This window comes from Panthera onca, chromosome A2 (assembly GCF_046562875.1).
Source record: "Panthera onca isolate mPanOnc1 chromosome A2, mPanOnc1 haplotype 2, whole genome shotgun sequence".
NCBI classification, from domain to species: domain Eukaryota; kingdom Metazoa; phylum Chordata; class Mammalia; order Carnivora; family Felidae; genus Panthera; species Panthera onca.
Window position 1 is genome coordinate 53,417,766 of NC_138340.1, and position 27,095 is coordinate 53,444,860.

The following is a 27,095-nucleotide window of genomic DNA, read 5'->3' on the forward strand; positions in this document are numbered from 1 at the left end:
GATCTCATGGTTCGCGAGTTTGAGCCCCATGTCAGGGTCAGTGCTGACAGCACCAAGCCTGCTTGTGGTTCTCACTATGGCCCTCTCCAGCTGACTCTCTCTCTCTCTCAAAATAAAGAAACTTAAAAGAAAAAAGAAAAAAACCTCAGCAATATGTGGACACAAGAAAGTTGTCATTCTCAGCCTATACTCTGGATAAAAAAAAAAAAGTTTCTTTCTGAGAATTCAAAACCATAGGTCTATCTTAAATTGGGTGTGGAATTTGGATTTATACTACCTGTGTAGTCTGAGGTCCTACAAGTTGATTAATTAACAAAAAATATGCCCAACCAACAATACCCCAAGGTGCCTAGCAAAAGAAAACATGAACTTTTCTTAAGATGAAAAAGATCTAAAACAATAAGATGATAAAAAGATCTATAAAATTAATATATTTAAAATTATTAAGGATAAAAAAGAATTTAAAATATAAGGCATATATGACAAATAGAATTTTTAGAAATCAAAAAATATAGTAATCTAAATTAAAAATATGTACTATTTAAACAGGAGATTAGATGCTACTGAAGAAAAAATTGGTGAATTGGAAATTAAGGCAGAAATTACCCATGATACCCCTTAAAGAGTCAAAGAGAAGAAAGAAATATGAAAACAAAGAGACAAGGAGGATAGAATGAGAAGATCCAATATATGTTTAATAGTTCTAGAAGGCAAGAATGGAGAAAATGGAAAGGGGCGATATGCAGAAGTAATGGTTGATATTTTTCCAAAATTGATGAAAAACCTCAATTAGGTCTTTGAATTCCAAAGGATAAATTAAAATAAAGTCACTTCTAGACATATTTTAGTGAAACTGTACAACTACAAAGACAAAAATTAAATCTTAAGAGCAGCTAAAGACAAGAGATAACCTACTAGAAATCACAAATTGAAAACAGTGACAAAATAAACAAAGGAATAATCTCAAAAGCTGAGAGACACAAAACCCACTCAGTCTAGAATTTTCCACGTAGTTAAAACTTCATTCAAGAATAAGGGTAGGGGCAGCTGGGTGGCTCAGTTGGTTAAGTGTGTGACTTTGGCTCACATCATGATCTCGCAGTCTGTGAGTTAGAGCCCCATGTTAGGCTCTGTGCTGACAGCTCAGAGCCTGGAGCCTGCTTCAGATTCTGTGTGTGTGTCTCTCTCTCTACTCCTTCTTGTTCATTCTCTCTCTCTCTCTCTCTCTCTCTCTCTCTCTCTCTCTCTATTCCTCCCTCCCTCCCCCTCTCCCTCTCCCTCTCCCTCTCTCAAAAATAAATAAACATTAAAAAAAAGAATAAGGGTCAAGTGGAAATAATTTTAGACAGATAAAGACATCAAGTTTACATCTCAGAGATCATTTCTGAAAAGACTACTGAAAATGGATATTCTTCAGGAAGCAGAAAATTGAATCCAAAAGGAAGTAGTAACATGAAAATAGCAATAGGGAGCAGAGAAGTTGGTAAACATGTGAGTAAATCTAAAACAAAACAAAACAACAGAAAAAGCTTGACTGTATGGAATAACAACAAAAGCGATGACTAATTTAGGGAGTATAAAAAAAGGGATATTAAAATATTGGGCAATAGTAGTAAGTGACATGGCAGGGGAATAAAGAGAAAAGTGGAGTGATCAGTCTTAAAGCACACTACAATTTGGGAGGACAATAGAGCTACTGATTAATTTTATACCTGAAAAGTAAAGTATGCATGTTAAAAGAAGAATTAAGGGTAACCACACAAATGAATACAAATAAAATGTATAATTGCCAGACTATTAAAGGGGAAAGATTTGCACCAGGGACCCCATACAAGAAAGATTAACTCTGCATACTTTGTAATAGCAAACATTCAGAATAACTTAAGTGTGCATCAGTGGGAGGAAAGTTAAATTTGATATATTCAAACAATGAAAATAAATGAATCAGTGTTTTATGCATTGCCACAAATACACATAAAAATTATAACATTGAGAGGAAAAAGGCAGCTTACAGGCAGATAAATATAGAATAACACCACTTATATAAAGCCCCAAAACAAGCAAAAGAGTACTACATATAGTTTATCAATACACACAGTAGTAAAATTGTATAAATATGTATATGGAAATAATAAACATTAATTCAGAATAGTTATCCCTGGGAAGAAGAGGTAGGGGAATGAAATTGAAGAGGAATGTGCAAGAAGTTTCAACAGTGAAACTTCTATTTCTTTTTTTTTTTTTCATCTGAAGAAAATGTAGAAAAATATTAAGATTTGACAAAGCTTAGTATTGGGGGATAAACAGGTATTTGTTATGTCATTCTTTAAATATTTCTATATACTAGGGCACCTGGGTGGCTCAGTTGGTTAAGCATCGCAGTCTTGATTTTGGCTCAGGTCATAATCTCACAGTCATTAAATCATGAGATCGAACCATATGTCGGTCTCTGCACTGGGCATGGAGCATGCTTAAGATTTTCTCTGTCAGACGGGAACCCTCTTGCACTGTTGGTAGGAATGCAAACTGGCGCAGCCGCTCTGGAAAACAGTGTGGAGGTTCCTCAAAAAATTAAAAATAGACCTACCCTATGACCCAGCAATAGCACTGCTAGGAATTGACCCAAGGGATAGAGGAGTGCTGATGCATAGGGGCACTTGTACCCCAATGTTTATAGCAGCACTCTCAACAATAGCCAAAATGTGGAAAGAGCCTGAATGTCCATCAACTGATGAATGGATAAAGAAATTGTGGTTTATATACACAATGGAATACTATGTGGCAATGAGAAAGAATGAAATATGGCGTTTTGTAGCAACGTGGATGGAACTGGAGAGTGTTATGCTAAGTGAAATAAGCCATACAGAGAAAGACAGATACCATATGTTTTCACTCTTATGGAGATCCTGAGAAACTTAACAAGACCATGGTGGAGGGGAAGGAAAAAAAAAAAGAGAGGGAGGGAGCCAAAGCATAAGAGACTCTTAAAAACTGAGAACAAACTGAGGGTTGATGGGGGGTGGGAGAGAGGGGAGGGTGGGTGAGGGGTATTGAGGAGGGCACCTGTTGGGATGAGCACTGGGTGTTGTATGGAAACCAATTTGACACTAAATTTCATATTAAAAAAAAAAAGATTCTCTCTCTCCCTCTGCCCCTCCCCCACTTGTATGTGCACATGCATGTGATCTCTCAAATAAATTAAATAAATAAACAAATAAATAAACACATATTTCTGTATTCTTGAAATCTTTATTTAGACAATTAGTGAACTTACATTTGGAGAAATGTGTATAGGTGTTTGAGGATTATAATTAGTTAAGTTTATTTTTTTCACAGTAAGGTCTGATATAAAGTGGTGGCAGAAATTTAAACAGACATCACTTCCAAAATCATGTTTTCTCTAAGTGGTAGTTTGCCATGAGAGAACAACACTGAATAAAATCTCAGATTTGTCCAACTTCCAATATTTGCTTCTTAACTCAGGTTTGATCTGACCAATCCAGAAGAATTTCGTTAAGTTCTATTCATCATGCCCTAATAACATAAATTGGAGGAGGCTTTAGGCTGAGGCTATTTGAGAGAATAGCGGTGGTGTAGCTTGAAGAAGTGAAGTCTTAAGGAGGCCCGTTCACTGTCCTGAAAGGCAGACACGTACAAGAAAGGAACAGACTGGTTTTATGTGGGCAAAGCCAAAACCAAATAGCAAACTTAAAGATGGCAGATTTTGGCTCAGTGTAAAAATCAACTGTCTGAAAATGAAAACAAAAAGTAATAGTAATTTTTATTACTGAAAATATAACAGTAATTTTACTGAAAAATAGTAATTTTTTGATGATCCCTTGTTATGAACATTGTAGACCAGATTTTACATTGGTGTAAAAGTTGGATTTGATGACCTAGTTTTAAGCTTCCTACATATGAATGATAATTAAGTCTTTAATCTTTTTTTTTTTTTTTTTGAGAGAGAGAGAGACAGAGAGCATTGATAAGCAGGGGAGGAGCAGAGGGAGAGAATCTTAAGCAGGCTCCACGCCCAGCGTAGGGCTTGATCTCACAACTGTGAGATCATGGCCTGAGCTGAAATCAAAAGTTGGGTGCTTAACTGAGACTGAGCCATCCAGGTGCCCCAGATTATTAAGTCTTTAAGCCGTTCGAGTGAACATAGTCACATAGCAGAAATTTTGACACGGAGAAAGACTACTCTTGGCCTCAGGATTTCAGCTCTATCTTAGGAAAATCCCCAATGTACAGAATCTGGAACCTGGGAAATAAACAACACTTACGTAGAAATCTCCCTTCAAGAGAGTACTGTGAAGGTGACTGTTTCTTTATTCCCCAAATTCCAAATTATTGGATTCACAGGTCCTCAGAGGCCCCTCTCTTGGTCATTGGCAAACCAGGAAGCGAGGAACTGGCTCCATCCTACCTTTCAGCCTATTCCTACTGCCCTATCACTTCCTCTCTGAAATATGTGTATTCTATATTATACTGTAACTGTACCACCACTTAGCAGGGTTTTGTGAATTACACTTTCATGCTGCAATACTTTTGTTTAAGCCACGTCTCTGCTTGAAATGGCCTTTCTGCATCACACATTGAAAATCCTACTACTTAACTCCTATACTGTAAGAACCTGAAAATGCCTTTAGAAACCATGTGATTAAATCTCCATATTTACATATAAAGAAAATGTAATTCAGGTGAATTTCTAAACTATGCAAAATTTCTTCCTTTCACCCTGTGATCAGAATTTATCACTCCTTTTTCTGTACTGTAGCACAAACAGAAAACCATGTAGAATGTTTGAGACCTTATCTGTTCTAAATTGACAATATCTGTGAAGGTTAAGTATCTTGACTTTAAAAGAGCACAAGGAATTTTTATTTTTAATTGTGATAAAATACACATAACATAAAATTTACTATCTTAACCATTTTTAAGTGTACATTTAGTTCAGTAGCATTAAGTATATTCACAGTGTTGTACAACCAATCTCCTTTCATCTTATAAAATTGAATCTCTATGTCCATCAAACAACAAATCCCCACAGAGCACAAATGTTTTATCATGTAAAGTGTGATAAAAGAAATAAAGGAATTTTTAAAGTTTATCTGTCTTAACTAAAAAGAAACTGAAATCTTTAAGAGCTGGAAAATTATGTAGAAGCCTGATGAACAAAAGATACTTCTCTTAAAATCCGCTCTGGGAAAAATGAAGAGAATTAATGGTTATAATGGTTGATTATTACAGAAAAGTTACCAAATTGTATCTAAAGGTGTTGGTTGTCTTTACTGTCTTGTATAAGTATCTATTTTTAAAGCTATACTTTTATTACAGAAATCATACTTGAGGGGCGCTGGGTGGCTCAGTCAGTTAAGTGTCTAACCCTTGATTTTAGGTCATGATCTCACCGTTTATGAGATTGAGCTCCACATCAGGTTCTGCACTGACAGCGCATGACTTGGGATTCTTTTTCCCCCTCTCTCTCTGCCTCTATCATACTCCCTCTCCCTCTTTCTCAAAATAAGTAAATAAACATTTTTAAAAAACACAAAAATCATACTTGCTAGGAAATCATTTTTAAAAAAGATTTTTTATTATGTTTATTTATTTTGAGAGAGAGAGAGAGAGAGAGAGAGAGAAAGAGAGAAAGAGACAGAGCATTAGCAGAGGAGGAACAGAGAGAGGGAGACACAGAATCTGAAGCAGGCTCCAGGCTCTGAACTGTCAGCCCAGAGGCTGACGTGGGGCTCAAACCCACGAATCATGAGATCATGACCTGAGCCAAAGTCAAATGCTCAACCAAATGAGCCAGCCAGACACCCCTCTAGGAAACCATTTTTAAATAAGAATATAAATTATTACACTTAATTGTTATTATTACAAAATTTTATTTAATCAAAAGTAAAAAATTTTAAAGCATGCATAAAAGTGAATATCTTAGAAAAATGTTAGTAAATTGTGAGATTTTCAAAAATGAATACTCTTTAAAAATTATTTTTGAATAATTTCACATTTCAGAAATAGTGTGAAGTGGTTAATAAGATCTGCTCTGGAATCATGACCACAAACCCTGAATCCATCACTCAATAGTTACATGACTTGAACAAATTAATTAATCTCTCTGTGTCTTAGTTATCTGTTGGATTAGGAGATGATCTTGTCTACCTTATATGACATAAGGATTAATTGAATAAGGTGTGTAAATTCAGCATAGTAACTAGTGCTTACTGTAGTTAATAAATATTAGCTATTATTAATTTTACTATAGTTAATATAATTCTGGTACTTGGACTCTCTGATAAATAATCTGCTCTACTGCTGTTAACACTAATTTATTCTTTGTGCTGGAACTGTGTGAGGTCTATAGTCTTTCCTTAACCTACCCCCTACCCAGTGCTTTGCATATTGTTGGACAAATAGTAGGTACCTAATCTAAAAAATCTTTGTTGAATGAATGATGAAAATGTTTTTAAAGGTTTATGGAACATATTTCATTATAATAGCACTGAATAACAAACTCCTTTTCAAAGGAATATATCTAACACTAAAAAATGAACTGGGTTTTCAATCAGTTTGGGTTGATTTTTAAAACTAGTCTTTTGGGCTTGTTATATGTGAAGAGCATTTCAATGGATCATGAGAGATGGCTGAAATGATGGACAAATTCACTGAGGAGAAGAGAGCCAGAACACCACCATATATCTTTGCACTTCTATACTAAGGCATGAACTTCTTTCCAGATTCATTGCATACTAAACTTGGTGTAATGAGAAGAGCATTGGATTGAGAAAAGATGGGCTTTCCCACAGGGTTCTTGTGAGCACTGGTGGTATAGTAGTGAGCAAAGCTGCCTTCCACAGGATTCCCACTCCATGACCTTGGAAGACCATTTTTCCTCTTTAAGTGTCCGTTTCTTTGCCTGTGAAAATGAGAGAAAACCAGGGCTCCTGGTGGCCCAGTCGGTTAAGCATCCAACTGGATTTTGGCTCAGGTCATGATCTCATGGTTCATGAGTTCAAGCCTCACGTGGGGCTCCATGCTGACAGTGTGGAGCCTGCTTGAGATTCTCTCTCTTTCCCCTTCTTTCTCTGCCCCTACCCCCACTCACACACGCACACATGCGCTCTCTCTCTCTCTCTGTCTCTCAAATAAATAAAAAACCTAAAAAAATGAGAGTATACCATCTAAGGTCCATTTTTCCATTCAGAATATGTGTGGTTCCATTTTGCTAAACTTGGGTGCATCTAGGAACATGTGGCATGTCTCTTCCAGGACAGTGCCAGTTATTCTCCCACCCTGCCAAAATTCAGTTGTTAGTGCCTATTCTGTGAGTAATATCTCCCCCTGAATTGGTGCCAGTTGGAAAATTGTAGAATGGAATGTGCCACCTGGGTTTGGATTTGGAAATACAAAGTATTGTTGCCTTGAGGTACAAGGATGTTTCTACTGAGCCATGGTGGTGAGTAGGCTGGTAACGACCGTTTTCTCTTGGACCAGGAAATGAGGGTCAAATCTCCTTTACTAATGATAGCAGAATGAAGAGAGCACTCTTATTTCCTTCCAACAATTTGCTATGTGAACTGTGATGCAATTATCACAAACAGAATCAAAGTATCAGTAAAGTGATAAAAATAAATAAAACTTATCTAATGCTTTTGTAATGCAGAGCTGTTTATATTCTTTATCATACTTGATCTCACAAGCACCTTGAATGGAATTCAAGCCCTCCGTTTCCACATCCTATAATGTCACTTACAGATCTCTGTTCAATTACAGCGTTCCTTGATTTGGGGAGAGTTGCCTTTCTTGCTCTAGAGGGGCAACATGGTGGAATGGAAAGGGAATATGGTCTACCTCTAACTAAGTGTTAGACCTTGAATTAGTCAAGTATTACCCATTTCTGGGACTCTGTTTCTTCATAAATAAAAAGCCTCTAAGCGAAAATTTCCCTCTCAGAAGGCTGAGGAAGTATGTTATTAAAGTCTCACATGACAGTAAAGTCTTATAACACTTTAATAACTAGTATGCTGACATGTACCTAGAATAGAACAATAAGACAGAGGATGGTCTCATCAAATATTAGAGTAAATGACCATATTTCTGTCTTTAATTGTAAATACCTGATCAACATTCAAACAAAGAATCCATTTGGTTGAAATGCTCTGCATTTCAAAGGACTCACACAAGCACATTGTTTAATCCAGTGATTTTTACGTAGACAGGGGAAGAGAGGTACCTAAAATGTGTGGCTGAGTGCTGTGCTGGATACTGTACATACTTATATTTGTTCAGCAAATATTGGGCACCTAATATGTACCAGACATTATAATAGAGCTGACATGGGATTGATATATAGCAGTTACTATGACAGCTAGGTCCCTGTTATCGTGGAACTTACATTTTGATTGGGGAGATAGATAATAGTCAAAGAAAATTTTTAAATGAATATAATGTCTTTGAAGATAATAGAATGACTGGGAGGGGAGGGGACTACCTTAGCTCAGGTAGTCTGGAAAAACATAACAAGGTAATGTATAAACTGAGACTCAAATAGTAAGAAGCAGCAGAACGTGCAAAGATCTAGGGGAAGGATATATCCTGCAGCAAGTGCAAAGCCCAAGAGAGGTGAGGTGGTAAGTTTAGCTCATTTGAGGAATACATTAAAATAATTTAAATCTCACAAATTTTAGAAATAGGTATTATCTTTATCCTATAAAGATACAGAGAAATAAAGGTAGTAAATTTCAGGTAGTAAATTGAGGATCTGAGACTTAAACCCAAGTTAATCTGGTTCCACTCAGCAATTGATTGAAATGCAAAATTTCTGAGTTGGCTTGAATAATTTGTTTCTTTGTGACCCAGTGGGAAAGGTACTCTTTCTTCATTTTGATTCAGGGTGTATATACCTCAACTAAAAGATGTAAATGGCTATTTGCTTTTGGCATTGGATGAACATATAGCACTGTGTATTCTTGTATGATACTACTTTATGTATTGTGGTTCCTCATTCCTCGAGTCTCAGATGGGTGGGTGTCCTCTGTCAGGAATCAAGCAACAGGTCTTTATTAAGGATTTTGTTATGGGGCTGAATGTTCGTGTGTCCTGTTCCCCCCCACCTCCACCCACCAATCCACCCGCTGCCAAATTCATGTGTTGAAGTTCTAACTCCCAATGTGATGGTATTTGGAGGTGGGGCCTTTGGGAGGTAGTTAGGTCTGGATGAGGTCATGAGGGTGGAGCCCCCATGATAGAATTAGTGTTTTTTTTTTTCAATATATGAAATTTATTGTCAAATTGGTTTCCATACAACACCCAGTGCTCATCCCAAAAGGTGCCCTCCTCAATACCCATCACCCACCCTCCCCTCCCTCCCACCCCCCATCAACCCTCAGTTTGTTCTCAGTTTTTAACAGTCTCCTATGCTTTGGCTCTCTCCCACTCTAACCTTTTTTTTTTTTTTCTTTCCTTCCCCTCCCCCCTGGGTTTCTGTTAAGTTTCTCAGGATCCACATAAGAGTGAAACCATATGGTATCTGTCTTTCTCTGTATGGCTTATTTCACTTAGCATCACACTCTCCAGTTCCATCCACGTTGCTACAAAAGGCCATATTTCATTCAGAATTAGTGTTTTTATAAAAAGAAAACAGAGAGCTCTTTCTCTCTCTCTCTACCATGTGAGAACACAGCAAGGTGGGTCTTTCCAAGCCAGGAAGAGGATCTTACTGAGTAGACTGGCACCTTGATCTAGACTTCCCAGCCTCTAGAACTGTGAGAAATAAATGTCTATTGTTTAAGCACCCAGTCTATGGTATTTTACCATAGCAGTCCGAGGAGATAGATATCTGTATCTATACATCTTTATCTATGTTATACATAGATAACATAAGTAAATAATACATAGATAATAGATAATATATATTATTTCTCTATATATTTATCTGTAGGTCAATAGAGAGAGGTAGATAGGTAGGTAGGTAGATAGACATAGACATAGATTAGATGGATGATAGATAGATAGATAGATAGATAGATAGATAGATAGATAGGGAAAGAGAAGGAGATTTATTGTAAAGAATTGGCTCACACAGTTATAGAGACTGAGAAGTTCCAAGATCTGTGGGCAAACTGGAGACCCAGGAGAGCCGATGGAATATTTCCAAGTCTGAAGACCTAAGCACCGGGAAAGTTGTAAGTTTCAGTCTGAGTCCAAAGGCAGGCGAAGACTGAGACCTAGCTCAAAGACAGTCAGAGAGAGAGTGAATTCTTCCTTACTCCATCTTTTTGTTCTCTTCAGGCCTTCAATAAGTTGGATTAGGTGCACTTACATTGGGGAGGGCAATCTGCTTTACTCAGTTCTAACTCAAATGTTAATGTCATCCAGAAACACCCTCACCAGAATAATGATTAGGCAAATATCTGGACCCCTGTGGCCTTGTCAAGTTGAAACATAAAATTAACTCTCCCCGTTTTGCTTTATTTAAGGCAGTGGTGAGTGTGAGGGTGTGTGTGTGTGAGGCAGTAGGAAGGAAATATAAGACAGTCTGCACCCTCAGAAGGCTCTGATACAGTAGGAAGAGGCACACATAAATGAAAAATCAGTGGGTTATACTAAACTGTGTCTCTCTAAAGTGACAAGGGAATGGGTTTCAGACTAAGCTTTCAAAGGAAAGGAAAACCACTATCAGAGGGAAGGACAGGAAAGGTTTCATAAAGGAGGAGGAACTTGTTTTGGACCTTGAAGAATGAGAAGAGGTGATTTCCTTCCTTTTTTTTAACATTAATTTTCAAATGGTCTTTAATAAGTTTTAGGATACATGCAAAGATAATTCATAAAATTTGTACCAGAAAAGAAAATATAAGACTCTCCATCCAATTTTGTTGAGACTACAATAGCCTTAACAATAATTTGGATAAGAGCAAAGAGAAAAGGATTTATATCCCATTCCACCTACAAATTTAGATGCAGTCATTCTTTGTAACATGTTATTAATAGAGTCTGATTAGGTATCAAAAAGAACATTGTATAATAAAGTAAGACTTGTTCCTGGATCCAAAAGCTGGAAGAAAAGTACAAAGTCTATGATTGCTTCACAGGTGAATTCTCTTAAACATTTATGGTAGAGAATACAAGTTCCACAAACATTCTTACTCCCAGCTCATTCTGTGAAGCCAGCATTATTACTCTGACATCAAACAAGACAAAAACACCACAAAAAAAGAAAACTCACAAACCAAAATCCCCAATAAACATAGATTCAACAATTCCTAAATAACATTTTAGTGATAGCACTTTAGCATTTTAGATGATCCCATGATATATAAAAAGGATCATGCTTTGGGGCACCTGGATGGCTCAATTAACCTGGATGGTTAACGTCCAGCTTCGGCTCAGGTCATGATCTTAAGGTTTGAGAGTTCGAGCCCCACATCGGGCTCTCTGCTGTCAGCGCAGAGCCGGCTTCAGATCTTTGGCTCCCTCTCTCTCTGCCCCTCCCCTACTTGTACTTGTGCTCTCTCTCTCAAAAATAAATAAACATTTTTTAAAAAGAAAGCAAAGGATTATGCATGATGACCCAATGGGGTTCATCCCAGGGACTCAAAATTCATATAACATTTCAATATCAATCAATGTAATTCACCACAGCAGCAAATATAATAAGAAAAACAATAAGATCTCAATAGATGCATAAAAATCCTTTGAGATTACCTTTTGTGGTGTGTGTATGTGTTAAGAACACAGTAAATTTTGTGGTGAGAACTCTCAGAAAATTTCAAGAATACAATACAGAATTGTTACCTGATGTACTTTAGATCCTCAAAACTCATTCATCTTGCCTAACTGAAACTTTGGAATCTTTGACCAACATCTAATTGCTGCCTCCCCAGCCCCTGACAACCACCATTCTACTCTCTGCTTCTAAGTTTGACTATTTTATGTTCTACATGTAAGTGGCATTATGCAGTATTTATCTGTACCTGGCTTATTTTACTTAGCATAATGTCCTCCAGGTTCATCCATGTCATTGCAAATGACAGAGCTACCTTTTTAAAGGCTGAATAATATTCCATTATACATATACATCACACTTTCTTTATCCATTTGCCCATCACTAGACATTTAGGTTGTTTCCACATCTTGGCTATTGTGAGAAAGAGGTGATTTCTAAGCAGACCAAAGCACAGAGGCAGTAGTTTGATGAGAGGTAGCTGGGAAACAGCGTCTGCATGGTAGATTGATGTAGTAGTACCATTCAGTGTCTGAATGGTGGTAGGACAGGGCTCCTACATATGCTGGTGCAGGTTTTTCACCATACAAGTGCATTTGAGTGCGGAGACTAGTGAGGGATGAAACTCAGCCCCACCTTCTTTTTGCCAGTCCAGGGTACCTGGGTACAGGAATGTGTCCACCTGGAGTAAAGGGTGCTTTTTTTCTAATTCACACAACAACTCTGCAGCTGTCTTGCAGGAGGGAAATGGTAGGAGATAAATTTGAAATAGAAGGATGGGGCCAGATTATACAGAATGTTCCTTTATATCTTGACTGCTATAAATGGATGGAAACGTGCAGCTTTGATGGTAATGGTGGGTATGATTTGTGACCCTCCACTGGAGTTAAACCTAGGGCTTTGCCAGGGCTAGGAACCATGTTTATCTAGCATAAAATAAATCTGTATCTTTTGAAAATTATATTTGCTTGATGTTTCTCTAAAGCAAACTTCATAACTGACCCATTTTGCTCCAAAATCAAATCAGCCTGATTTAATTTTACAAGCCAGTCATGGAAAGAGAATTTGTCCCATGACTCCAAAGCATTCTGTTCTGTAGCTCCACTATAATTATAGACAAATGCATCTAATCTTCCCATCATGTGTTCTGAATTACAGGATTCTTTTTTTTTCTTCTGTATTCGATAATCTTATCTTGTTATACTGCATCATTTAATTATTCCCCAAAATAGAGATCTTCAGAAAATCTGCTCAGAAAAAGTGATTTAGTGTTCCTAACTGAAGTCAAACTGGGGTGTTTACTTAGAAATTAGTCATTTTCAGAGCTTTGAGTTTTTGCTGTTTTTCTTAAGGGGTCTCATCTGCTATCTAAGGCTATTGAAGTTGTCCCACAGATAACTTAAGGGAATATATAAATTCTAGAGACATGGACTCTGTAGGTATCCTCAGAGACCTACAAGCCCAGGACTCTTTCACAATGAGCAAATGTGCCAAATAGTAGGACAGGAATTGGGAATACAAAAATGAATAGAGCACAGTCCCCATCTGAGAAAGTAAACAGTCTCTAAATTTGATCATCAGAGGTCCTGAAATTTAATTTTACCAGCTCTGCCACCTACTAACTACTACCTTTAAGCAAGTCACTTAATTTTTCTGAGCCTCATTTTCCTATAAAACCTGTAACATTGCGATGACATTCCTGTAAGGCATGAAGTATCATGAGATTAATTGGTTATCTGGGATGAATGACGTATGTAGTCATTCAGTGTTCTTTCCCTCCTTCATATTACTTCTGTCCTCTTTGGATCTTTACCTTTACAGTCTGAAGATTTTATTGAAGTCTTTCCTAACATCAGAGCCTTTACATTTTGTTCTTTTTTCCCTGAGCCATTTCTACTTTCATTATGTTATTTGTTTTTAGACAAGTGGACCTAATATGCTGAGTCAAAAATATGGACATCCTATAGTTTGTACAAGGTGAGGTCAGAGTGTAAGAAACTCTTTATTACTTTAAAAAATTTTTTTAAATGTTTATTCATTTTTGAAAGAGAGAGAGACAGAAACAGACAGAGCATGAGCGGGGGAGGGGCAGAGAGAGAGACACGGAATCCGAAGCAGGCTCCAGGGTCCGAGCTATCAGCACAGAGCCTGACATGGGGCTCAAACTCACGGACTGTGAGATCATAACCTGAGCCGAAGTCCGATGCTCAACTGACTGAGCCACCCAGGAGCCCCTGTAAGAAACTCTTTGTATTGGGTTTCCAGTAAACTTTCTGATGATACCCAACATTTTAAAATCTTTCACTCTTGATCTTTTTGTGTTTTGTCTGTGACATTGTACAGGACTGATGTCTTTTTTTTTTCCTCCCCTGTCATTTCAGGTTCCTTTACTGGATTGTAGTTGAACACTCATGATCCTGTGATAAGATCATTTCCCCTGAATGTGTTTTCTTACACTTAGTCACATTAAAACTCCTCTGCCACTTTTCTGCCCACGTCCACATCTTCTTTCAGTTTATCCCTAATCAGCTTGGCATTTTAATCCCTGGAAGAGCTGAATGCCATCTGCAACTTGGCAATTTCCCCTTGTACTCTCTTCCAGATCATTTATATGAATGTTAACTAAGACACCATGCAACTTGCTTTCTATGTAAGAAGTGCCTTGTTGCAGAGCATTTGATAGAACAATTTAATCACTGAATTAATAACATCAAGGACTAGCCACAGAACTTTTTATCCGGAAAAGTGTTCACTCATTCCTGTTGTTTGCTTCTCATTCCTAAACCAATTATCTGTAACAGACATTTCTCCACATACTGGGTTTTATGGTTTGTGAATTAGAAAACAAGTCCAAATTTGAGTTAAGAACCCTTTACCAATATTAAGACCCTGACTATTTTAGGTCTGATTTATGTCTCTGTTCCAGAACATCTTTAGTAGGAATCATATACCACTTTCTATCATTTCATTAAATCCTCTTAGCTAATATCTTCTTAAATATCTTCTTAAATAACTGTCATTTTCCAGGCAGGTGCTAGGTTTCTAGGCCTAATCAATTAAGTTATCAATTGAGTTGCCAGATGAATGCTGTGCAGTAGCTATCGGTTTGGTTGTGTACTGGTAAGATAGCAAGTCCTGAAATCTACTTACTGCACCAGCTTCCCAGATGATCTCAAGCCCTGGTTTGTTCCCTCCAGTCTCTCCCACATTCCAGATAAGTGGTTTCTCAGATCTTAGGCACAACTGATCACGTCACCTCCCTGCTTAACATCTTTGACAGTATTTTTAAATTTTTCTAATGTTTATTTATTTTTGAGGGAGAGAAAGAAACAGAGCACAAGCAGGAGAGGGGCAGAGAGAGGGAGACACAGAATCCGAAGTAGGCTCCTGGCTCTGAGCTGTCAGCACAGAGCGCAATGCGGGGCTTGAACTCACGAACTACAAGATCATGACCTGAGTTGAAGTTGAATGCTTAACTGACTGGGCCACCCAGGCACCCCTCTTTGACAGTATTTTTGGAGACAATTGGGAAAATTTTAAAGATGTTAAAATTTATTTTAACAGTAAAGATGTTAAAAATTATTAATTATTAATACTAAATTAAGTGTTAAAAAGTCATTACCCAGGATAGCCAAACTCATAGACAGAAAGTAGATTATCAGGGATGAGATGGGGATGGGATATGGGCAGTTATTGTTTCATGGCTCCAGTTTCTATTTGGAGTGGCGAAAAATTTTGGAAATAGTGATGATGACTGCACGTTGTGAATGTATTTAACACCACTGAATTTTAGACTTAAAAATGTTTAAATGGCAAATTTTGTTATGTATATTTTGCTACAATAAAAAATGCATCATTGCCAGAGACAGTATTTAAAGTGTTATAGAAGAAATGGTATGAAATTTTGGATTTGTTTTAAAACACTCAAACAATAGTCTCAACAGTGAGGGTGATAGTTGAAAATGATGGGCAAAATATTGATAACTGATGAGGGTAGTTTTTTCACAATAAAAAGTTTTAAAAACTTGTAAACTAGCCATTAAGTCCCAACTATTCAGCCTGACATCTGAACCCTTTGCCGGTTAGATGCTTCCCTTTCTCTGTACCTGCAGCTCTCACTGCTCAGCTTACAGTGTCCTTCCCTGCAGTCAGGGGGTCCACCGCAGTGTTCTGTGCTTACGTAGCTTCTGTGCCTTTATACTCAGCCATTCAATTCTGCTTCCTTCTTCTTATGTGGCAAATTCCTACTCATTCTTTAAGACTTTAAGATTCCTTTTCTAGAGACCTCCTAGACTTCTCCAGGCAAAGAGAATTCCCTCCTTTGAGTTCCTAACATGCCTTGTTTGTACTTCTGCTATAGCTTATATCCTAAATTTATATTTATACCTTTTATTTATGCTTCTGTTCTCCACTAATCTGTAAGCTTCGTAAAGGTAGAGGGAACTTTTTTTTCACTGTACATGTTTCTGAGTTATATGAAACTTCTGTTGTTTTAGTTGTGCACTTCAAGTATTTTTTAAAGAAAGATTGAAAGGTGGGAATGTGAATACTGGTTATAAATCTTAAGAGTTGAAAAAGAACTTAGCAATTGCCTGTATTGGTAATGGACATCATTCTCCTTTTCTAGACTGTGCTTTCTCTACTTGGCAACTGCTGATGCATTTTTACAGTTCCAGCACCTACTATTGGGTACTCAATAAATTGTTGTTGAATTTATTGACAAATTGTAGCCTTTCCTTCTAGAGATTGCAAAAAGCCAGATATGTAGCTTGGGGTATATGGACACACACTTTCCAGAAGAAAGTGAATTTTCAGGCATGGTTTGTCAAGGCAGCAAATGAACACCTGGAGGGATATTCCTGGGCTAGTGGGGTTGGTGGCAGTACACATCTTGCCAGTGGGTGGCGGCAGGACCTCATAAACCCTCTGCAAGACTAGCAGGCCTAATTCTACCCTTTGAGTGTAGGGTGGGAAATAGGAATCCTCTAATATTTCCAGTTTACTTTCTAACTTCTTCATGCCTAGAGATGCTTGGCTGAAAGAACAAGGCCAGTGAGACAGTGAGTGCCAGAAACTAAGCACCTTGTTAAAGATAAGTGTCCACACCAGTGCCAGGTATTTACTAAGTGCTAGACTGGTTCCAGAGCTCTAAGAATGCTTGTTAGTGCTTTCATATTCTAGATTGGGGTTTTGATCCCTATATAAACCTCAGGCACCTAGGGAAGATTTACACTTAAGGCTGTTTTTAGGCCCTTTAGTTCCAGTGTGGTTGGAGATTTAGAACAGATTTTCATGTGGGGAAGAAAGAATAGATGCGCACGTGCCCTCAGATGCACAATGCAGGAAGAAAGGAGGAACTTGGGCCTGCAGTGACAGGCTCTGTTCAGTCAATCCTGAAGGTGGCCCCTTCTGGTTTTCTCCATTTGTCTGGCCAAAACCATCACTCCTAACATTAACATACCATTAACTCCAGTTAATAAGCAAGCCCTGATTATGAACCTAGGTAAGTACATAGCTCAGTGAAGGAGTTAGAAATTTATGGACACAATGATTATGTTTGTACAGGCCTTAGCTCAGAGCATATAAGCAGACAACAGCACATAATCATTATTAAAAATCCAAAATGTTCTGGAAAATCCAGGGCTCACTTGTGGGTGGTCCTTGCACCAAGCATTATTACATAATCCAGTTGTCTGAGGCTCAGGGTGGGAGAGGGGTATTCCAGATTATTAGACAACTGAGTTTGAAAGGTGGTATCAGATGATGATGCTGTGAGCCAAATATCATAAGCAGACAATAAATGGGATGAAAGTTCAGAGGAGGAAGAGGCCATGTTGGCTGTGGTAATAATAAAACAGCAGTAATACCTGGTACATAAATATTTGTTGCATTTTGCTAATAGTAGTTTGTATTTACATAGCATTTCAGAGTTTCCAAAACACTTTCATGTCCATTATTCTCATCTGGCTTTATTAAGTCTCCACAATGACCTGTGAGTAAGGTATTAATAAATGAGGTAAAATATATAAAATAAAATACTTAGAATAGTGGCTAGCACACAGTGTATGCTTGCTATGAGTATTACAGTTATTATCAGCCCTGTTTTATACATGAGGAAACTAAGGCTCAGAGAGGCAACTATTGTCAAGTCAGACTCCTGAAAAGGGGTAGAACTAGGCCTGAACCCAACAAAACTGGCTTCTATTTCTAGACCTTTCTCCATTCTATTTAGAGACCTTTCTCCATTATCCCATGCATAAAACAGGGAGAATTTAAGTTGGGCTTGCCTAGGTTGGGCCAACAAGTTTTGAGGCGGCCTTAGCAGAGAAGTGTTTTGAAATTGTGTTCCACAGCCTCATAAGCCCTAGTTGAATAGGAATTGGTGAGATTGGTGAATGTGTTCATTGCCTTGAGTAAGAAGAGTTAAATCTAGAAGGCTCTACTCATTTTAGCAATAAGGGAAGATGGTTCATTGCCTGGCCCATCAAGGAAGCTGCAAGCCATTAAACTCACATAGATCCTCAGCTGCTAGGCTTGTTAAGAAAATGTACAATAGGGGGAAATTGACAACACAGGCACCATAGATATTTTTAGTCTGTGCTTCAAGGATGTACATCTTGGGTTCTGTTTAGGGTTGAGAACAAGGAGGTGAATTTGGGTTGATTTGACAAGATTGCCAGTCAGAAAGTCCTTCTCTGTGCCCTGTTTATGCAAGAGACTATGGGGTTAGGGAGGGAGGAAGGGAACTAAGGGAGGTGAAGTAACTTTCCCAAACTTTCAAACACTGAGGAGAGTGGTGTATTTTTCTTGGGGGTATCAGGGGAGGGTGGGGAGGGCAGTGTGACAATGTCAGTAAAAACTGTAACTCTGTATGTTCCTTGCACCAGCAGTTCTGCAATAAATTGTTTATCCTTCTAATGTACAACATGGTGACTATAGTTAATAAAATTGTACAGTGTACTTGAAGTTTTCTAAGAGATTAAATCTTAAGTGTCCTCACCACACACACAAAATGGTAACTGTGTGAGGTGATAGACATGTAATGTGGTAATCCCAATTCACAAAGTATGGGTATATTAAATCATGATATACACTAAATGTATACAATTTTATTTGTCAATTCTACCTCAGTACAGCTAGGAAAAATAAGTTCTTTATCCTATGGATAGATTCTCTCTTTTTTTTTTTTTAATGTTTATTTATTTATTTTGAGACAGAGCAAGGGAAGGGGAGAGAAAGAATTCCAAGCAGGCTCTGCACTGTCAGCACAGAGCCTGAGGCAGAGCTCATTCTCAGGAACCCATGAGATCATGACCTGAGCCAAAATCAAGAGGCAAATGCTTAACCAGCTGAGCCACCCAGGTGCCCCTCTATGGATATATTCTTAAATGTTAGCCATTATAGCACTGTTTATAATGTCAAAAATAACCCCCAAACTGGAAATCTAAACACTCACCAATATATATTGGTGAAATTACTGTATGACTTTCAAATAGAATTTCTTGCAACTATTAGAAAGAGGTCCATCAGTATGTGCTGAAAGCATATCACTAAGATGTTTTATCAAGTGCAATAAAAATCAAGATTCAAAAAAGAAGAGTTTATGTAGCATGATACTATATGTATATATGAAGCATATATGTATGCAGATAACATACACACATTTTCCCCACACTGGAAGGATATGCTTGCAACTGGTAATGAGGATTATGTGTGATGAAAACGGAATGGGAAAGGAGAAACTTATTTTTTATCTTATTCTTTTATGTGCTTTTGAAGGTAGATTTTGGTTGATTTCACCACATGACATACCTTTTTTGTTGTTGTTTAATTTAAGCCACTTGCCTAAGGTCACAGAGCCAGGAAAGGTTAAGGCTAGGATTTCAGAGCATTGTGATTCACAGCTTCTCTGGATTCTAACACACTGCCTCCTAACAGTGCTCTCTTAATATCAGCAGGTACTTCTGTCACTTCTGTCACTTGCTTGTAAGTTACAAGCAAGATTCTTCATAAAAATATCTAGAACCAAAATTTCCAAGGGCCAGAGCTGGGAGAATGTGCTCATTCTCCAGAAAACGTCTCTGCCCCATCCACTTGCTATCTCAGCTTCTTTTTTATAAGATTGGCTCAGCCAAGAGAGGTCAGTGACCCAGAGCCAGGAAACACAGACCAAGATTTTCAACAGGACAAATTACCTTAAGGAAAAAGCATTAAGATCATTGGAGAGGTGGGGCTGGGGAGAAGGCATGAAAACAGTATCGTTAGCTGACTTGGTCACTGGGCAGGTGCAGGAAGTGGCAGCTAAACCCAGCCAGAATCTATAAATATACTTCAGTATCAGTGTTTAAAACTTACAAAATAAGCAAGTGCAAGTGAATTAAAATACTTGGTGACACGTAAGCACCTAGATGTAAACTCTTAGTTCTAGGCTTAACCCCTATGAACTTTTCTGTGGTTTGAGCATATTATTTAACTGCTCTGGGTTTCAATTTCCCCATCAGTCAGATGGACAGCACTATCTGCCCTGGCTGCCTCACCAAGTTGTAAGGGACAAATAAGGCAAGGAATGTGCTTTGAAAGTGCAAGGTATCATACTGAATGAGAGGTTATTGTTAATGGCTCTGAGACTTACCTCACAGAACAAGAGCTATTTTGAGACAGGAAGATAGAAGGAAGCATCAGAAAAGCATTGCTGATAACAAGGTAGACATACCTCATCAACACAAGAAAGGAACCTCTAGGGTCATTTACTCCATTTCTCCTTTTTATAGTCATGGAAAAGATCTCCAGAGTCCAAAATCTACAGAGCAGTGATAGTGCCACTATAGACTATCATTTAAATTCATAAATAAGATGGAACTGTAGCCAAGGAGACAGGATAGGGTACAGGCCCCTTGCTGGAGGGGCTTACAGACCTATGGATGTTGAACAGGGTTCTGTAAGCAAGCTGATGAAGCTCACTAAGGTATTGGAACAAAAGTTGGGGGGATAGGCTTCAGTGATCCAGCTCCAGGATGGCTGAGTACCTCTGGGGAGCAATTTAAGGGTGGCCAGGGACTTAAGACAAATGATAACTTCCTAGAACGGACTGTTCCAGAATCCAGAGAGGAAAGGAAATATCTTGGCCTTGTCCTGGGTAGTTCACAGGAACCAGGGTAGGAAGTATTTGTAGTGGAAATAGTGCTCACAACATCAAGTCCTTTTGAGCAGAAGAAGGAAAATAGGGAAAAAACATGCAATGTAGCACAAATGACGAGTCAGTTTTTGTAATGGTGGGAGTGAAGATGGAGAGAATGAATCAGCAGAGGGAGACAGTACTATATAGTCCCAAGGGCACTGAACCCACACGTGGGTGTGAATACTGACTGGCTCTGTCACTAACTTGCCATGTGACCTTGAATATGCCATTTTCCTCCTCTGAGTCTTGGTTTCCTCCTCTCAGAAATGAATACCTTTCTGTCTCATAAGTTGTTATGAGGATTAAGAGAGATCTTCTTGAAAGCAACATACATACAATTCCTGGAACATGATGTCCAATTCCTGGAACATGATGTCTCCCTTTATTTTGGAGAGGGACTCCTAGAAACCCACCAGTGAAATATGCTAATTTGAAATTTCAAGCACTGGGAAAGTGGGACCAACCCAGCTAACAGGTATAGTGTGGAAAGGCCCTTTTCCCATATGGAGAAGTAGCCTAAATGGACAGATAAGAAAATCTTATGGGGGTGAGGATGGGGAGTTAAGAGCAAGGTAGGAATGGATAGAAATATAAACATAAACACAGTCCACTTATGAGGGGCTCTGAAGACACTGATGCATTAATATGACGTTCCTCTAGATCCATGACAAGATAGGAAGATAATAATTACTATATAACTCAGCCTGACTAATTTTCTTGACTGAAATTCAGAAATACAAGATAGGTTTTGTGTTCAATTATAGCAGCATTCCTCGGCCTCTTCCCTTTTAAAATTTATTTTCTGGTATAATTAACTCTGTCATTCATTGATTGTCCTTTAATCCTTATTTTGTTGGTTATATTTGCCTTTTAAATTATTAATTGCCTCAAATCCTTTTTGGAAGTATGGGTATGAAGGGGTAAAATGATAACAGTTTCTTTAAAAACTCCAAGGGCAGAGCCCAAGTAGAAAATCAGAGTGACTTGTGGGATAGAGGAAGATAAGCAAAGTATATGTGTAAGACTGACCTGCTCTTTACAAGGAATAACATTAGGGGAATCCCTACTTCTAGACTTCTTTTGTAGCCCAAAGACCAAGGATGTTATCATAAAAATTGCAAAATCTAGGAGTGAAAAAGTGCTTTGGATTATTTTATGTGTAGGCAAGCTGAGCATAAAGGAGAGGAAGTGGTTTGTTTGCTTGAGGCTGTCTCATGATGATCCAGTAGCTGAGTTATAGGGTCCAACCCTCTCATTCTGGGGTTCTCTCTACTACGGTCCTCTTCTTTATGATCGTGAATTCCTGATCTCAAACACTTCTATGATACTAATTTGTGTGGGTTTTTTTTTTCCCTTTTTCCAGGGCCAAGTGCTTCCGGGGCAAAAAAGTCCTTGGAGATTATGATATCAAAGTGGAACAGGTAATCACCCTGAAGCCCAGAGTTACATCTGCATCATCATTATTCTTTCTTGACATCCCACAGTGAACCATCTAGTTCTTCAGAGTAGAGTTCAGTGTCTGTCACTGGATTCTAGGCTCTCCATCTCCTTCCCTCACCCCTCTCCCTGGGGATTTTCTGCCTATGAGATATGGTTATGAAGGCTGCATTTCAACTTCCTGACTTTTTTTCATGGTGCTGGTGTCTGTAAAGAAGCGAGGAGTGTGGCTCTTAGGGACTTCTTGCAGTACACAGTTCTCAGGCTGAGGAAAACCTTAGGGGAATGTTTTCCTGGGACACTGGCCATACCTCCGTATTGTTGGTTGCATGATTTTCCTGGGTTGGCACATATCTGGCATTCAGTTGTGCAGCCTCCAGTGGTGCCTATTCTGGGTGTGAGACTACACTGCAGAGAGAATTTCAAAAGAACACCTTGTTTGTAATGTAGTAAAGTCCTGAAATCACCCCCCCCCCCTTTTTTTTAATCTTCCTCTACCCTTTGCATTGTAATAGATAGAGATAATTAAGTCCATTTGGGTGGAGAAGCAGTGTCCAGTTGAAACAATGCATGTATTTTCTATGTAATAATAGAAGTTACTTGTCATTCCTTACACAGAGTGCTGTGATTTACAGAGTACTCTCCTATGCATTGTTGCATTCAGTTCTTAAAACAACTTGTTAGATAGGCAGGGTTGATTAAAAATTATTCCCATTTTATAGATGAAAGAAACCCTCCCCGCCTCCCACCCCGAGAAGTGAAGTGACTTGCTTAAAGTCTTATGGAGCTAAATGGGGGCAGAGCAGAAGTAAAACCCTGTTGTCTAAACTAAAACCTGGTGTTTTTATGTTGAAACTGACAGAGGGCACGTTGCCTCAGTTTGTGTTCCTGCTCTGTAGAAAGTCAGCACAGGGGAGTCAGAACACCTGAACTTTGCTTCAGTCTCTGCCAACACTAAGTTTTATTTTCCAGAAAAGTCACTTAACTGCTTCTTTGGTAAATAGGGAGAATTCTCTCTGTCCTTCTTACCTCACAGAGTTGCTATGAGAGCTGGATGAGATCAGTTTGTGAAAATATTTGAAAACTGAATAAATGTTTAGGGGGAAAGCTGCTGCTGCTCTGGGGAGAACTTGGCAAAAGATTGTGATCTTATGTCCCTACCGTTATTTTTATTTATTTATTTATTTTTATTTTTATTTTTTTTTACAATTTTAACTATAGTTAAAAAAAACCAAAACATGTAACATGTAATGTACCCTCTTAATCCCCTACTGTTATTTTCCAGGCGGAATTTTCAGAGCTCAACCTGGTGGCCCATGCAGATGGGACGTATGCTGTGGATATGCAGGTGCTCCGGAATGGCACAAAGGTTGTCCGGTAAGCTCCTTTCTGTCCCCAGGGTCACTGTCACTGTCTTCGGAGTTATTGTCTCTGGTTTGCAGAGGTGGTTTCAAAGTCAAGTGTTGGATTGAGAAGGCAGTGCTGTGTATATTGTGCAGAAGTTAATGATGTGTGCTATGTACAAGTAGTAGAGGAAGGCGGAGAAAACTAAGGCAGAGCTCTTAGTCCATTGGTAGAGAAAGGACTCAGGACTCATTTAGACATAACTAGAGTCCTATTAGGGGAGTTCTAGACCCCAGCACCCCTTCCACCAGTGTGATTTTGTGCTTTTATATTTTCCCTGGAAAATAGGATTCCTTCGCTTAAAAAAAAGGTTTGAAAACCTCTGATCTAGTTCAGCCTTCTATTTTGCATTGATTTTCTTCAATTTACTCGGTGAGTTGCTGGCAGAACCTTGTGTTTCTCTATTCTCTTTTTTTTTTTTTTAATTTTTTTTTTTAATGTTTATTTTTGAGACAGAGAGAGACAGAGCATGAATGGGGGAGGGGCAGAGAGAGAGGGAGACACAGAATCAGAAGCAGGCTCCAGGCTCTGAGCCATCAGCCCAGAGCCTGACGCGGGGCTTGAACTCACGAACCGCGAGATCGTGACCTGAGCCGAAGTCGGACGCTCAACCGACTGACCCACCCAGGCGCCCCTATTCTCTTAACCCCTAGCCCTGTATTCTTTCAACCCCCATCCCTGTATTCTTTCTATATTCCTTAGTCCTGGGAATTCATAAGTCTGATAGGAAGGTCTAGGTTGGAAGGGACATTGTGGATGGAAGAAAATTTGCAGTTAACAGGACACTCACATGCCAGGTGGTGTGTTGGATCATATCACTTATAGATGTGATCAAATCTATTACAACAATTCTGTTAGGGGAGGTAATGAGAATTCCAGATTGGGAAAAATGGTTCCCACAGTGTCATTCTTCCGAGGGGTCCAGCATGGCATCAGGTTTTTAGACTTCAGAATCTTGCTCCAGGAAGAATCTTCACTTTATCCTCTTCCCTACCTCCGTCTGCAGCATCCTGACACTGAGGTCTCCAGTGTCCAACAGGAACTGGCTCAGTGACAAGGAAGGCAAAACTCAGGTGTCAGGAACTTAACAACAGGGAAATGTAAACTCCTCCATCCTGGAGACTGAGGAGGACAGTAAAAGAGATGTCCGTTCAGGTAGGGAGTGAGCTCAAGAAAACGATGGGCTCCTCCAGCTGCAGGTAGAATGAGTCATAGGGATGCATGCACAGAAGCAGGTGGTGACAGAAAAGTCCATAGTGGGTGTCAGGAGGAATCTGGCAAGAATAAGGCAGGCCCTTCCAGGTACGAGTGTAGGAACTTGAGAGCTGGCCTGTGTAGGAAGTCTGCAGCTCAGTTCCTATAACTGATATGTAAGTTTTGATCTCAGGCGTATAGACTGGAGCCAGTTTCCCAGAACTTGGGCACAAGGAAGTCAGAACAGCTCTAGCACATGCCATACTGACTTGATGCTAAGTCCCTTGCGTGACTGAGGAGGGCTTCTTCCAACCCCACATTAAAAAGACTGGTCTTTGAGGCCAGGTGGTACTGGAGCTGCAGATCGGGGTTGGATGGGTGGCCTGGGCAGAGAACCAGGTAGGTCACTGCATACGGTATGAAACTGGCAAGCTCTAGAGCCTTGAGGGTGGATGCTGCCACAGAACTGACTCTCTGGAAAGATGGGGTTCCTCTGGAGTCAGGGCATGAAGATGGAGCAGCTGAGGCAAGGAGCTTTGCTGGCTAGAGGGGAAACACAGGAAGCCTTCCCATGCATGGGAACATTCTGTACTCCCAGTGCTTCCTGTAGCCATTGCTCAACCTCAGTTCTTCGAGAAATGTTTGCACCCCTCTCTAGCATACGCTTTGGAAGGATAACATCGGGAAGCTTGGCATCTGTTCTCAGTCAGCCTGAACCCTTACTCTCCTGGGGGCCTGATCAGCTTTAAGCAGTTGGAAGAGGGCACTGAGATCAGGGATCTCCGTGGCAGGGTTGTGAAGTCAGCCACATATGTTGTCCTTAGAGGCTTCTGGGATCCTCTTGGAGCACGAACTCTGAAGCCACAAGGAACTTCTGCTCTCACATTTCCCCATATTCTTGTTCATTTAAGGTGTATGGGTCTGAAAGTACTTCTTCCCTCCTGAGGAATTTGTACCTTAGAAAAAGACAATGCTTAATCCAGAGGAATAAGGGAACTTCATACATCTGTTCCTTAAATTTCCTCTGAGAAGTACCATAATACCTCACTTCCTAGTCCATGAAAGAATAATAATAATAAAATGAGGGGCTTACAGCAGGTGGCCCTGAATATCCCTTTTCTATCTAGGGCTTTGGAAATAGGAGACGAGATGATGTGTGACCTGAGATGCTGGTTGATGGGAAACTTGCCTCTACATTTTTACCAGGTCCTTCCGGCCAGACTTTGTGCTTATCCGGCAGCATGCATTTGGCATGGCAGAGAATGAGGACTTCCGCCACCTGATTATTGGCATGCAGTATGCAGGCCTCCCCAGCATCAACTCACTGGAATCCATTTACAACTTCTGTGACAAGCCATGGGTGGTGAGTGAGATCCCCTTCTCCCCAGATCCTGTAGCTCCCAGTCCCCCAGGGGGGACCACTGATAATCAAGGAGCATTAGGCAAAGCTGTGAGGATATGGGAGGAGCTTCAAATGGGACAAGGGGTAGGGTAGGCTCTCACAATAAAACATTATCATCATGGGCTGGGCTGCCTTTGCTGCAGAGTGGACCTTTGGTCTCACAACAAAGCCACACAAAGCTTCTATAAAGAAATCTTTACGAGTCGGTAGGCTGTGCCCTCAGCCATAAGATGCAACAATAAAAATACCTGTTTCTTGGCTCTGAAGGGCTATTAGAAAGGCCTGAGGCTGTGGGGACCCAGCTCCTATAACTGCTGCTCCAGCCTGCCCTCTTAGAAGGAAACACCTGCCCCTAATCACATCCTCTTCCTCTTGTTTTTCAAAAATCATTTCAGCTATCACACACTGACTTTCCAAGGGTGCAAGCTGCACACACTGTGAAGTTCTCCGACCCCAAGCCTCTCCACCACCCAGGGAGCTGGAGGGGGTGTTTTTTAACCAGGTGGAGCCATCACCTCTGCTCTTGATCTCTTCCTCACACCTGAATTCACAATATTTCCTGTTCTCTTACAAACCCAGGAGACCTGACAATGTAAGAGAAAGACCAATGAATGAGGAGTCAGAAGATCCGGGAGTTGCTGTGGTTGAGGAGGGCAGGTTGGGTTCCTGGTCACCAGTCATTCAGCCTTTCTCTTTGGACTGAGATACCTAAGAATCCCAGAGTTTTGCAGAAGCAGGCTAAAAGAATTATA

At 39.5% G+C, this 27,095-nt stretch overlaps 1 protein-coding gene across 2 annotated transcripts in view; it reads left to right on the forward strand.

The window, feature by feature from the left end:
• The window catches only part of SYN2 (synapsin II), a 202,401-nt gene that overhangs the window by 128,750 nt on the left and 46,556 nt on the right, over positions 1-27,095 (forward strand). For both annotated transcript variants that reach the window (XR_014137280.1, XM_060631789.3), the window contains exons 2-4: positions 22,270-22,327; positions 23,629-23,720; positions 26,148-26,304. Coding sequence is in view for 1 of the 2 variants with exons in the window: in XM_060631789.3 (XP_060487772.1) it covers positions 22,270-22,327; positions 23,629-23,720; positions 26,148-26,304 (307 nt within the window). In the remaining variant the exon portion in view is untranslated. The remainder of the gene's footprint in view (positions 1-22,269; positions 22,328-23,628; positions 23,721-26,147; positions 26,305-27,095) is intronic.